Here is a 14334-nt window from a genome sequence, read left to right as displayed (position 1 = left end):
GCTCAAAAGGCTGATGGGTCATAGTTTGTAAGACTAAAGTCAAATTCCAAGGTTCAATGAGCTCTTTAAAGGGTGGCTTTAAATGTATAACTCCCTTTAGAAAGGTTTACCAGAGACAGCAAGATATTAGGGAAAAATCATCGAAGCCATTATGGAAATTTGAAATAGCTGCCAAATTAACTCTAATAGTAGAAGCTGAAGCTCCCGATTGGAATAAAGTTGACAAATATTCCAACACCTTATTAATCAAAGCTGAAAAGGGGTCTAAGCCTTCCCCTTGAGACCAGATCAAAAATCTGTTCCATTTACTCAGATAAAGTTTCCTGGTGGACGGTTTATGTGAAGCCAGAAGCATCTTTTGTACTGGGGAAGATAGATTATTCTGCCTGGCAATTACCAGAAGTGGAGGTACCAAGTGGTCATCTTGAGAGTTGTTAGGTTGGGATGGACCTGGCTCTGCGGATAAGACACGAGTCTTGGAGTTGGGTCCAGAGTCCATGGGTAGTGAACTAGGTGAGGTCAAAGAAATGGGAAAAAGACTTGACAGGCCCAATAGGGTGCAATGAGGATCATTTAGCTTCTCAACTGTTGAGCTTTTTTTCAGAAAATGGAGTATTAGGGGAATGGGAGGAAAGGCATAAAGCAGTCCCTAGGGCAAATCGCAGAGAAGAGCATCTCTCGGGGACTCCCCCCTGAGAGGGGATTAGGGCAAAGTAGCTGCTGCACTTGTGGTTCGTGGGAGATGCAAACAGGTCGCAGCAAGGCTGACCTCAATGACGAAAGAGCTCCATTGCTACTATGGGATTGAGACCACTCGTGAGGCAGGAGAATACATCTGCTCAGTTTGTCTGCAATCACGTTGGAACTCCTGGGAATGTGCATTGCTATAAGAAAGCAGTTGGAGGTGATCGCCCATTGCCATACTCTCATGGCTTCCTTAAATAATGGATAGGATCTGGTGCCTCCCTGTTTGTTGATGTACCAGATAATAAGAAGTTATGTACTCACCATAACGTTCCATCTGAGTAGGTAAACTTCATTTGTCTGCAACCTGTGGGATACGGATCCGATCTCGGATCCGAGCCGGCAACTTTACAAAGCTTAGATCCGAGCTCCTAGCTCCTCCCCTTACCCATAATCCCCTGCCAACCCTGAGTGACCTCAGATCAAGTTTGCCCATAACTACTATAGCAGGCAGTTAATTACCTTCTCAAAAGGGTAATATTAACATGTCCTAAACATCTGTCAAGGTCAGGGGGACGGAGGGGGGGAATGGTTGCAGACAAATGAAGTTTACCTACTCAGATGGAACGTTATGGTGAGTACATAACTTCTTAATCTGAAGTAGTTAACTTCATTTGGTCTGCAAACTGTGGGACAGAGTCCCCAGCTACCTAAACCTTGGGCGGCCTTCATGGAAGGATATTCCGGAGCACTGCGGAGCCAAAAAGTTCTCCCTCTGGAGATAATGTCCAGCTTATAATGATTTATGAAGGTATGAGGTGAAGCCCAAGTGGCTGCTGAACAGATATCCAAGGAAACTCTGGATTTGAAGGCGGCAGATGTAGCCATAGACCGAGTTGAGTGGGCATGAACTCCTTGAGGTGCGGGTCTGCCAGAATTCTGATAAGACGTGATGATGCACTGCGAAATCAATTTCGACAAAGTAACTTTTGCGACTGGATTACCTAGATTAAACTTAGCAAAGGAGATGAACAACTGGTCGGATCGTCTGTGACCAGATGTCCTATGAATGTAAAACCTGAGTTGTCTATGCACATCCAAGGAATGTAATTTGTACTCTCCTTTGTTCTGGTAGTTAGGAAAGAAGACCGGCAAATTGATAGACTGATTGATATTCGTCACAGAAACCACCTTCGGAAGGAAGGAGGGATTGGTCCTGAGGTAAACCCTATCCTTGTGAAAGGCTAAATATGGAGGGTTGACAGAAAGAGCCTGTAATTCAGATACTCTCCTAGCTAAAGTAATAGCCACCAGAAAGGCTGTTTTCCACGACAGATATTTGAGGTCTACCGACGCCGCGGGTTCGAAGGGAGGGGCCGTCAAGGCCTGCAAAACCAAAGTCAAATCCCATGGAGGTACAGCTTCCTTTATGGGAGGTCTAAGTAGGAAAGTGCCCTTTAGGAATGTCTTGCACAATTTTGAAGTAATCAAAGGACCCATACCGCTGCCTACGTGATAATGAGAGATAGCTGCTAATTGCACCTTCACCGTGGAACAGCTAGCTCCCTCATTAAAGAGGCTGAAAGAAAATCCAGCACCGCCGGGTAAGGGGGCTGTGAAGGGATCCAAATTATGGCGTTCTGCCCAGATAGAAAAACGCTTCCATTTACTACTATAGACCTTCCTAGTAGAGGGCTTGTGCGCTGCTACTAGGATTGCTTTAACTGGGGATGAGATACTGGGTGTCCTCACTAGGAGTGGAACTGGAGCAGCCAAGCCGTAAGCTTGAGGTTGACCAGGTCGGGGACTGGGAGTCCCTGTGGGTGGGAAATCAGATCCGGGAGGGGATCTAGAATCCAGGGCGGATTCACTTGATGAGACCAGAGGTACGGGAACCAAGTTTGGCGAGGCCAGAATGGGGCAATGAGGATCATTCTGCTCCCCAACCGACTGGCTTTCTAAAGAAGTTTCAGCATCAGTGGAAGAGGAGGGTAGGCATAGAGAAGACCGGGTGGCCAAGCATGCACCAAAGCGTCCCTCGGGGCTTCCCCGGGAGGGGGAATGAGAGCGAAGTAATTGTTGCATTTCGTGTTTGAGGGAGATGCGAAGAGATTGCAACAGGGCTGCCCCCAGATAGCAAAAATTTGACTCGCTACTTGGGGATTGAGGGACCACTCATAAGGTGAAAGGATGGTGCGACTCAGTCTGTCTGCCAGGATGTTGGTCCGTCCCGGAATGTGCGTTGCAATGAGAAAGCGGTTGGTGGAGATCGCCCATTCCCACACTCTCATGGCTTCTCGACAGAGTAGGTAAGACCTGATTCCCCCTGCTTGTTGATATACCAAACCACAGACATACTGTCTGTCTGACTAGACTGCAATCGTTCCTACAGGCAGAAGGCTCTGAAGTGCTTGCAACGACAACAGCACTGCCCTCATCTCTAGAACGTTTATGTGCAATAAGGTCTCTGAATCGTTCCACGTGCCTTGGACAGTCCTGCCCGAATAATGCCCCCCTCACCCAAGCCGAGAGGCGTCCGTGGTCACTGTGGTGAGAGGGGGGGTCGTGGCAAAGGGGCGTTCTGTCTGGAGGTCCGGCGATTGAAGCCACCAAATGAGAGCTCTCTTGCAGACCCTGCTGAGGGAAATGGGGTGATCCAAGGGGTACTGGAGAAGGGACCATTGAACCTGTAGAGTCCACTGCAATATCCGCATGTTGAGACGCGCCATGGGAAGGAGGTTGATTGCAGCTGCCATAGACCCTAGAGCCCTCAGAACCAATCCCACCAGAGGTTTCAAAGAATGAAAAATGGCCTGCACGTGTGCTTTCAGAGTGTGCAACCAGTCGGGAGTTAGGAAGGCGAGCTGCTTGTTGGTGTCTAGTCTGGCCCCGATAAACTTTATCACCTGAGTCGGGGTGAGAGAGGACTTGTCTGCATTTATAGTGATCCCTAGTTGTGGAGCAAGGCTGAGAAAGTAATTTCCGGCTAAGAATAGTAGATGCCTTGTCGGGGCGGTGAGGAGCCAGTCATCCAGGTACGGAAAAACCTGTATTCCCTGGAGCCTCAGGTGGGCCGCTATCACTGCTAATACCTTGGTGAACACTCTCGGGGCTGAGGTGAGACCGAAGGGAAGGACCCTGAATTGATAATGACTGGCTCCCAGCTGGAAGTGGAGAAACTTCCTGGAGCGTTCATCCATCAAAATGTGGTAGTATGTGTCCTTGAGGTCTATGGAGCATATCCAGTCATTCTCCCGGCAAGAGGGGGAAAATAGATTGAAGAGTGACCATCCGGAACTTTTCTTTGGTTACTGACAGATTCAGTAGAGAAAGATAGAGGATGGGCCTTAGGTCCCCCGTCTTTTTTGGCACTAAAAAGAACATGGAGTAGTAATCCGATCCGGACTGGCCTGGGGGGACATGCTGGATGGCCCCTTTTCCTAAGAGCAGCCGGATTTCCGTGGCTGCCGCCTCCCTCTGACTGGGTGGAACATCGGGGAGGTGACTGGGGGTGTCTGGAACGTGGGAAAATGGAATTTTGTATCCTCTGGATATGATACGAAGCACCCAGCGGTCTGTTGTAATGGACTCCCAAGCTGCCAGGTGCTTCGAGAAACGCCCCCCCCCCTGACTGCCTCCAGAGTGGAGCAGTCGGGCAAGCCCTCAGGGCTGCTGCGTGGGCCGATCAGAGAAGGCTTCTCTGGACCCAAAGTTCTTCGGGCCCCCTCTGCTTCTAGGGCGGCGTCCACCCTGTCCTCCTATGCCGCTGAAGGATTGGGAATCCGGAGCGGACTTTGATTGTTGCGACTTTCGGAACCACATCTTATTCTGTCCCTTTTGGTTCTTGGAGAAGGACATCTGGGGAGCACAGAAGCGGACTCTGATGGTAGACAACATCTTCCCGGCCTTTTCGCTCTGGACCAAAGTTTCGCGAACTGTCTTGCCAAAAAGGGCAGAACCATCGAAGGGGGCATTCGCAAAGGACGCCTTGAAGGGTTCCGCGAAGTCTCAATGTCGGAGCCAGGCCTGGCGCCTCATAACTAGGCCTGCTCTGCTGACTCTAGCAGCTCCCTCCGTAGCATGGGATAAGAGCCGCATAGAGGTGTTAGAGATAGACCTAAGAGTGGCCATGCGGGTGGAGTACAACTGTTTGTCCTGTCCCGACATGGACTCTGGGGGCGATGCAGCGTACTCTTTAATAAGGTCCCGCTGCAGCCGCATCACGTGTGCTATATAGTTCAGGACCTTACAGAGAAGGTCGTTGAAATAAAGACCTGCTTCCCAAGATGGTCCATCGAGCGAGACTCCTTGCTCGGGGGATGGACCGAGGGACTCTCCTGGGCTAACTCCCTCTTGGTGGCTGCCGCTACCAACATGGCATCTACAGGGGGGGGGGTCCCTTGCTCCAATGGGACCTCTCGGTCGGGGGGGCTCAGGATCCTGTCGGGACATTTGGGGACTGGCTCCACAGTGTCCGGCTCCTTCCACTCCCTAGTGGTAATAAGATCCACTAAGGGGTCGGCTGGAGGAGACACCCAAGAGGTAGATGGGCCTGCTTCGAACGCCTCAAGGAACACGGATTCATCAGAGGAAGCATTGGGGGCAGACCCCCCCCCAATCCTAAGCATTTCCATGATGTCTCCGAAGGAGACATCCTTGGGGGGTGACCTTGGGGAGCCTTCCCCCTCATCCAAATCCGCGTCTTCTGTCAAGGACTCGGGGGAGTCCACGTGCCTCCTCTTACACTTCTGCTTGTGAGGACCATCCTCGGGGGGGACTGTCAGAGGATGACTCACCAGCAACGTCCTGTTCCAGTGGAACGACCTGAGACGTCAAAGCAGGTGGTCCCTGTGGCCGGCTGACGGAAGCCTGACCTAAACGAGAGGGAGTGTGGGATGGAGCCGTAGCAGGGAGCAGGGGCCTGGATGCACTCAACAGAGCTCTCTCCACCACATCGAAAGCTGAAGGAGAGCCACTCACTCTGGGATCCGAGAGCTGACCCTCGCTCGGATCCGATGGATGGATCGGAGACGGCACCGAGACCATCGGATCCGAAGGGCCAGTGTGCTCCGACCTGGATGGAGCCGAAGGCACACTAAACCCCTCGGATCCGAAGCTCAGAGCACGGCTCCGAGAGCTCGGATCTGACAGGGATGGATCCGGCAAGCTCGAGGGAAGAGTCGGAGCCGAAGTACCTGATACTGTCAGCGCCGACCCACCCCCGGCTCCAATGCTGCCTGGCTCCGAGTGCTCCGAACCTGGGAAGTGGGTCAGAGAAGGAGCTATCGGGGCAAAAAAGGGTGTTGAGCTCCCCCCCGGAGGGGGGGGAGGCAGGAGCACTCCCATCTGCATTTGGGCCTGGATGAACCTTCGCATCACCCGGTCCAAATCAGCTTCAGACAGGCTACGTGTCGATCTCGAGGAGGCCACCGAGGCTGGCCGGGAGTGCTTCCTCGATAACCTCGATGGAGATCGGGTCTCCTCCTCCTTGGGTCCCAGTGAAAAGCACAGAGACCGGAGCCAAGAAGGAGGAGACCTAGACCTGGAGGGAGAAGCCCGCTTAGCCGTGGGGGGGGCCGAAGCGGAGGCCTCGGCCTGCCGCTTGTGTTGCTTCTCAATCTTCTTTTTCTTCCTGGCCTCCCCCTCCTCCGGCGCAGAAGTGGGAGTTTGAGTCCCGGCCGGGGGGAGAGAGGCAGGAGTGGCCGCCACCGAATTCAGATCTTGCTTGCATCGATTTATGTGGATTGCATAAGACATGGGGTGATTCAACAGTGACCACAACAGTGCTTAGTTTTACAGTGTCAGGGGCCTTCCAGGCGGGCTGCACAATGATCTTGACTAACTCATCTGCAGGAGGGGTCACTCAGGAAGTAGAAGGATGGGCACGGGAAGCCTGCAAATAAGACAGATTCCTCAGAAGAAGGGTTAGTGGGCTTCCAGTCACCCCTCCACTTTAAGATTTCAAGGATGTCTCCAAAGGAAACATCTTCAGGGGACAGCCATGGGGACCTTTCCCCTTCATCAAAGTCTATACCCTCGGTGAGAGATTCTTCTGGAAAATAAATGTCCTTCCTCTTGCATGATCTCTTATGGGGTGGCTCATCAGGGGGAAAGTCTGAAGAGGACTTTGAAGGGAGGGTACCTGTAGTAGGGTGTCTTGCTGCTCCCGTGCCTGCTATCCCAATATAGCAGACTGTGACAGCTGGAACCAGAAGGCACACAGCTATGACATTCCAATGTCAAGGGTAACAACTGTGAGCCTGCTGAGGCGACTGCCCTCTCCTTAATCTGAAAGGCAGGCGCATCTGAAGAGGGATCGGGGCCCGGAACTGAGAAAGACAACCTTGCAACCACAGTCACACCCTGTTCCAATGAGCCCACCTCCAGAGAAGGAGCCGGGAGAAAACTTGGAACTGACAAAGCAACCAGAATCATAGACGGAACCATGGAAAAAATCCGTGCCGTACTAGGGATTCTGGAGCTGGCAGCCAAGTCCCAATCCCAGGGTGGGTCACCTCTGACTCAGCCGAGGTCCACAGAGTGGGTTCCAACACTGAGGGGAGGTCCACCATCAGTATCGAAGAGGTTGGCACCAGGAGAGGTGTTGGTGCCAAGAGCTCCAAATCCTGCGGGGAGGTCGAAGGAGGAAGATAAGTTGGAGTCTGTGGAGAAAAAACCTTGACCCCAGGTGGGAGGAAGGTTTTGGATGGGGTTGGAATGCCTCTGACCGCTAACAGGTGATCCACGAGTAACTACATCAAGGTCCGAAAGGCTCCTGATGGAATGAACAGACATCCCAGAGGGAGATTCCAGGTGATCATTAAAAGGGCTGAACTGCTGACCAGCAAAGGGGTCAATCGACAGGGAATATAGTCCTGGGCAGGAGTTTGACCTTTGGCACCACACCAGAAACTTGTGTTGGGATGGAAGTGACCAATTTTATAGGGGAAACTATTATTGGTGCAGACAGAGTCTGAGGTACCGTGGAAGGGTTGGTACCATAACAACTTTAGTCGGTTCCATGGAAATAGATGGCACCATGGAAGGGGTCAAAGACTCAAGTGCCAATCTGAAATGTTTAGGCTTTGGTTCCAAGGAAACCTGACATTTGGACAATTTTGACTCATGAGACTGAGGAGACACTGGGACTGGGTGGCTCTTCTTTTTAGCTTCTTTTTTAGGATGTTTTGACACCTCTGCCTCAGACAAAGTTTCCGAAAAAGGTGTTTTTAGCAAGCCTTTCAAAATCAGTTTGTTTTTATGTTTTTCTAGGGTACGGGTACTAAAGCCCTTACAGAGCTCGAATGGAGGTTGGACTTGTAAGTGTGGTACTCCTAAACAATACACACAGGAAAGGTGCCCATCGGAGTTGGGGCATCTTCCTGCCACATTTGTCACACTATTTAAAACCTGTGGTACCTTTTTTGTCAGCCATTATTTAAATTAGAGCAATGAACTGCCATTCACGCAAACACACACACACACACACACACACACACACACACACACACACACACACACACACACACACACACACACACACACACACAATAACGGAAAAAACAGCAAGTTCTTTTTTTTTTTCTTAACAGTGTGCCAACAATGTTAACACATAAAATACCTGGAAGGGTAAAGAGGAGAAAGGGAAAGGAAAAAAATATACCAACACTGCTATTTGAGAGTTACCAGAGGTAAGAGGGAAGGGAGGGGCCTATACCAACTATGGTAAGGAAGAGATACCAAATAGGTAAAAAGGATAGAAAAAACAGCACTCACACACTAATTTAGAAGTGTGCAATAAAGCAACCAAGAAATAAGAAAAGGGGAGCTGTAGAGGAGAAAAAATATTGAGAAAAATATAAAATATAAACACTTAGCTTGAGAGCATGGCCTGGCACGTCTTGAAACTGTACATGGCAAATGAGATCTGGAGGAAAGGGAAGATAGGCACTATGGGTAACCATAGCTCAAGAGTTTTTGGCTGATGCAAGCTTGTTACAATGGCCAAGTCGGTTCTGAGGACGGAACTGAAACCCAGCTGTCATGAATGAATGAAGATTGACAACATCAGATCAATACTTTTCTGAGGGTGTTATATTCTAGGCAACAGCTTTTCTTCTCCTTAATAACTAGCAAACTATACAGAGGTGATGTACCTCAACCTTCAGCAAGTAGCAGTTGAAGCGTGATGGAATGGTTCACTAAATCAAATACTTTTGAAAAGCAGGAAAAATGGCTGCAGTAACCATGCCATGGGTTTAACAAAATACAGTCAGCTAATTTCACAACTGTTTAAGTACAATTTTTTCTAGCAACTTCACTAAAGACTGAGCATGCTGACTGGGTAGAATGAAGATTTTAAACATCCTCCTATGAACCTGCTATGACAAAATTTGTATTCATAAAAATCTGTTACTCTGGGATTACAGAATTTAAAACATGTACTGGAAAATCTGTGTGAAACTTAAAAATACATTTAACGTTGCAAACAGAAACCCTAGAAGCCAACAACTAGGTCAGAATTTTAACAGCTGGAAAAGCTGTTGATACCAAGGGAGTTTCTGCATAGCCTTTTCCTTAATCTTATTATTATGGTTGCATTCTGCTGTATATTCTGATTCAAATAATGTCTCTACACACAGCACCATATTTTTAGCATACTCTATTGAGGTCCTTGGTCTTAGAAGTTGCAGTAATATAGTCCAAAATCATTATCTAGCAGAATTTGTTTTTGGCCTCCATGTATTTTCTTGCCACTGAGCTATGCTCTAAACCCTCTCAGACTAATTTGCTGGCCAAATCCTACCATACGCCTTAAATAGATGGCCTCTCCTTCTCTAGGGAAGGCTCATCTTAATGGACTTGCCACTCATTTCTCCCTGTCCTTGCCCAGATCCTCCAGGGCCTGATCCACTAATCTAAATCAAGTCAGCCAGGTCATATTCATAGCTCCATCCCTTTATGTCATGAAGCCATGATTCAGTAGAACGGTGTTCATTTTCCATAACATTTAATTCAAAGTAATCTACACAATTCAGACAACAGTACTTAATCACACAGTTTTGCCAGATGACCCCATGAACACATTTCTAAAAAGAATTATATGGTTACCAAAGTACAAATTAAAAAAAGACTGAAAAAGAAATGTCTAGTAGTTGCTCTATTGGCTGTCTATTATGTGTGGAAAACCACAATGAAAAGCAAAACAATTATATATACAAGATATTCCATAAAATACATATTACTTTATTATAGAATTTCTTTATATAGTTCACCAGCTGTTTCCTCCTTTGCTTATTTATTCACTCATAAGGTTATAACATGGAAGAAAAGATGATATGAAAATTTAGTATCTTAAAATGACGATGAACATACTTGGCTTAACAATACATTTCCAGACTGTAAACTGCTCTGCCCTTCCCTGTCCACCAGTACTAAAAATATTAAAAATATATGAAAAATATTGTCAGTTTAGCAATGCATTATATACATAAAATATACAATAAAACTGTACAACATTTAAAACAACAAAAAAAAAACGCATTCACTGGTTAGCTTCTTGTGCTCCCATCCAACGTCAATTCATACCTGTAAAATAATAAAATTAATTAAATATCTTAATATTTAAAGAGCAATGTAGAAAAAGCAATTCAGTTCCTTATTTTATTGAAGTGAATATTTGAAGAAATGCCCAAAGAAAGTTGAAATTTGGTTTATATGACTCCTTGAAAACACAGTAGACTTTGAAGTGTGTATTTCCTGCTTAGTGCTGTAGTACATGATAAAAGAGGCTTACTTTGAAGTTCAAATCAAAGACTGTAAACAATATAAATAACTTACAGATAAGGTATTATTTGCAAAATAGTACATCTGTAAAGGATTAATCACAGAATCAAGGACAAACAATGTAAACTACAATTTAGTACAGAAAACAAGTTTTTTCTTTCCTACATAAATGAAGGAGGCCAAAACAAAACAGACTAAATGAATTTAGAATTAATGCATTTTTAAGTTTACACATTGATGAACTAGACACCTGTAACATCTGCTTAGATTTGTCCATTTACAGTAATTATACAGTCCAACTTGAAAATTTGAGTTTGTTATACAAAGGAGAGCTAACAACACAATGAAATTAAGACTTGTGTAAGGGACACACAGTATGTTACTGGGGAATGATGAAACTAGTAAGAGAAGTCCACTGCTTCACAGCCATACACCTTAACTATTGTGCTAAACTGCCTACAAGACGTTTAATACATGAAGGACAAATAAATCCAGCTATTTGACCCAAATGAAACATGAAACAAAAGTACTTGGGGACTATCCATTTAAAGAGGTGTATCAGTGTACATTTCTGAATGAAAGATTGGAGGATTCCAGATGTTTGGGAAACAGCTACTGTCAATAGTATATTTGCAAAGGGTAACAAATATATAGCACAGAATGCAGTGAGTGCATCACTTCTTCTAGAAGTAGAATGTTTGAGTAATTTATTTTAGAATGTCTTACCCAGTCTAATCTAAAGATTATCACTTCATCAGCATAGTATGAAAAAGGGTGATGACCATACAAGCCATTTCATCTTTTTGTGCAAAACAACACAGTGCACTGGACAACAGACACAATGTGAATGTACAATACCAGGATCTCAAATGCTTCTGAGTAAATAAATATGAAATCTCAAAGGGCAGTGAATGAGTGAAGCTGACGCCAATAAATACTTAAATGAGTGAATTATGGCCAAGTTTCTGCAGTGGAACCCATTCTCTTATTATGGCACTATAAAAAATAGGTGTTTCACACTAATTTATTTTAGGGCTGATCTTGTTTAGCTAAATATGTGGATAATAATAAAATCTGTGTAACAGAATACTTTAATAAAGCAATGGCCATTTAACATTTAGTAATAGAGACAAACAAAAAAATAAACCTATGGATGCAGAAAAGTTCTAAATCACAAATTTCATAAAACAATCTTCTGAAATGTGCTGTAGAAACTGCCTTATCAATAATATGTTTAAACACAAGCTTTTTTGAATTTCATGTGAAATATTTTTTATTATTTTAAAAATAACAGCAATAAAGGCAATATTTGCACTTAGCTATGCTAAGTCAGCAATGAAAAATATAGAAGGCCATCATCACTGTTCGCATCAGTTCTTTCAGCAAGTAAAACGTTATGGGCATTTCTTGTTGATTTATTTTTTTTACCTTTAAGTAAAACTAAATTGTACAGTGTTCTTTTAAATGCATTAAAGTATTAAGACTGCTAGGGAGGCCATCACTTCCCATAATTTCAAACTATTTTTTCACTGAACTGCTTGCCATTGTACCTTTAAATGTTTCATTTCCCTAATCAAAGAATGCTCAGAACTCTCAAAATTAATTGCTTGCACCTGCAGACAGCTTGTCTCCATGTAATAGTCAGCAATAAATCTTTTCCAATTTCAGTTAAAACAGAGTGAACAGATCTATATTACTTTGCCGAAATTTATTTTCTGCGAACGTGTATTCGTTGACCCCATTCAGAGAAAATCACTTCTGCAATTCACTGAATAATCTAAGGGCAAAGAAATACTTGCCCCGCAGCACAATGGACCCACATCTAGCTAAATATATATACCAACTCCGAGAACGCACTACAGCGGATAAAGGGGCAAGGTTGTGCAGTTGGCCAACTACGTCTTTGCCCTTGGAATATTCAGCGAATTGTGGAATTGATTTACACTGAATAGGGGTTGATGAATACTTGTTCCTGAAAATAAATTTCGGCAAACTAATATAGACCCTAATGGACAACTGCGTTCAGCTGCAGATCTCCTGACTCCCACTGAACATTTGCTAATGGGGGAAAAACAAGCTAATATCTTTGCAAATGTAAGAAACTTAGCATTTTTCATAGCTTTCATCATTTTGTCTTAATTTCCAAGCCTACTATTTTATAGCTTAAGTCAAGAGCACTAATCTAGATAGTCACCCTTATAAAAATAACAGAAAATATCTTACCTCTACATATAATATAATCAATGCACTTTTACACCCCACCACAGCAGTCCAAGATCACTGCATATTCACAGCAAACTTGATTTTGTTAAACCATTCTACACATTATACGACAAAGCATATACTTCTTTCAATTAAAAGTACTTATTTATTTTATTACCTTTACCATATACAACAACCACAAAAAAGATGTTCCCATATTTAAAACACCCCTGACTACACACTATCCAAAACTGTCCATTATCATGTGTGGTGAAACACAATGAAAAGCAAAATAATAATATATATAAGATATGCCATAAAATACATATTAAATACATTTATAGCATTTCTTTACATAGTTCACCAGCTGCTGCCTCCATTGCTTATTTATTCATTCATCAGGTTATAATTTGTATCATGAAATGTTTTATACAAACACTAATAACAAACAATGTTCTACTTAGTTACCTTTTTTCCCATTTTAGTGTCCTTCTACATATTAATAACAAAGTAGGGTACATAATTTACAGTACACCCACAAGTTTAACAAGATCAATAAAGGTCCAGTCCTTCAGAGCCACTTTTTCCTGCAAAACTGTATTTCACAAATGTGACTGATGCTCAACAGTCTCCCATTTTTCACTCATTTCAGTGTTGCTGGCCATCTTCTTCATCTGAATCTCCCAACACCAGACTCTGGTTCAAGTCCAAGGTACTCCTGACTCTTCTCATAAGTTCATAGGAGGTTACTAGGCTAATGGCCCTAGAGCCCTTACAAGTCTAGCCTTACTTATTCTGAGTTGCCCTAATTGTCGGTGGTTAGGTGAGTGAAGTCTGCAGAGGTAAGAGTCTTTGGCAGTTACTACCTACTTCCTCTGTGCAGGAGAGATATGGGTGCGACATCAGGAGTCAATTTGGGGTCACCCATCCATTGATCTAGGATGTGTTTGAAGACAGGGAGGGGTTCTGTTTCACATGAACTAGAAGCTTGTTCCAGAGAATTGGCAGTCTCTGGGATATAGGTTCATATGTAGGCACTAGGCTATCGGCCCAAGGGCCTAAGTAAGCCTAGCCAGCAAGGTTCCATAGCTTACGCCACCCAAGCAAGTTATTTTCCTGTGCCACTGTCCAGCAGAGACACAGAAGTGCTCCCCGGGGTGTATTTCCTATTTCCCATCCACTCATCAAGATTTTTCTTGAAGAGTGCTAATGAAGAACTTTGCTTGACATATATGGGTAGCTTGTTCCAGAGTATAGGAAGTCTCTTGGACAGGAATCTATTCCTCCAGCAGGTCCTGTTTATTGTGGTGACAAGGTTTAGGTCCCTAGAGCGTGTAGCTCGGAGGGATTTGGATTTTTTTAGGTGTAGCATGTCCAACAGCTCTGGGTTTGACATAGCTTTATATGTTAGGCAGAGATCACCTCAGAGTAGGTGATATGCTATGGAGTAAAGCTGGAGTTTTTTGAGGTGGTCAGTGTAGGGCATTTGTTTGAGGCCAGTAATCCTCTTTGTGAGGTACTTCTGTGGCCTTTCCAGCTGCTGCAGATGTCCTGTGAGGTACATTCCAAAAGGGGCATTGTACTCTATAATGGGTCTAATGAGTGATGAGTAGAGGGGAACAATGACCTTTTTTTTCCTGGATGAGAACACTTTTATGATGG

General features: G+C 44.9%; 1 protein-coding gene across 1 annotated transcript in view; it reads right to left on the bottom strand.

The window, feature by feature from the left end:
- Nucleotides 1-9896: 9896 nt before the first annotated feature.
- Nucleotides 9897-14334, bottom strand: part of LOC122804000 (extended synaptotagmin-3-like) — a 1677117-nt gene continuing 1672679 nt past the window's right edge. Inside the window, exon 20 of the mRNA XM_044073681.1 lies at nt 9897-10272. Coding sequence (XP_043929616.1) covers nt 10236-10272 — 37 coding nt within the window. The 3' untranslated portion in view covers nt 9897-10235. The remainder of the gene's footprint in view (nt 10273-14334) is intronic.

The sequence above is a fragment of the Protopterus annectens genome, chromosome 6.part0 (genome assembly GCF_019279795.1).
Source record: "Protopterus annectens isolate FY-2018-M chromosome 6.part0, PAN1.0, whole genome shotgun sequence".
NCBI classification, from domain to species: Eukaryota; Metazoa; Chordata; order Ceratodontiformes; family Protopteridae; genus Protopterus; species Protopterus annectens.
Note: the sequence above shows the minus strand (reverse complement) of the source record. Positions and strands in the feature narration are given on the sequence as shown.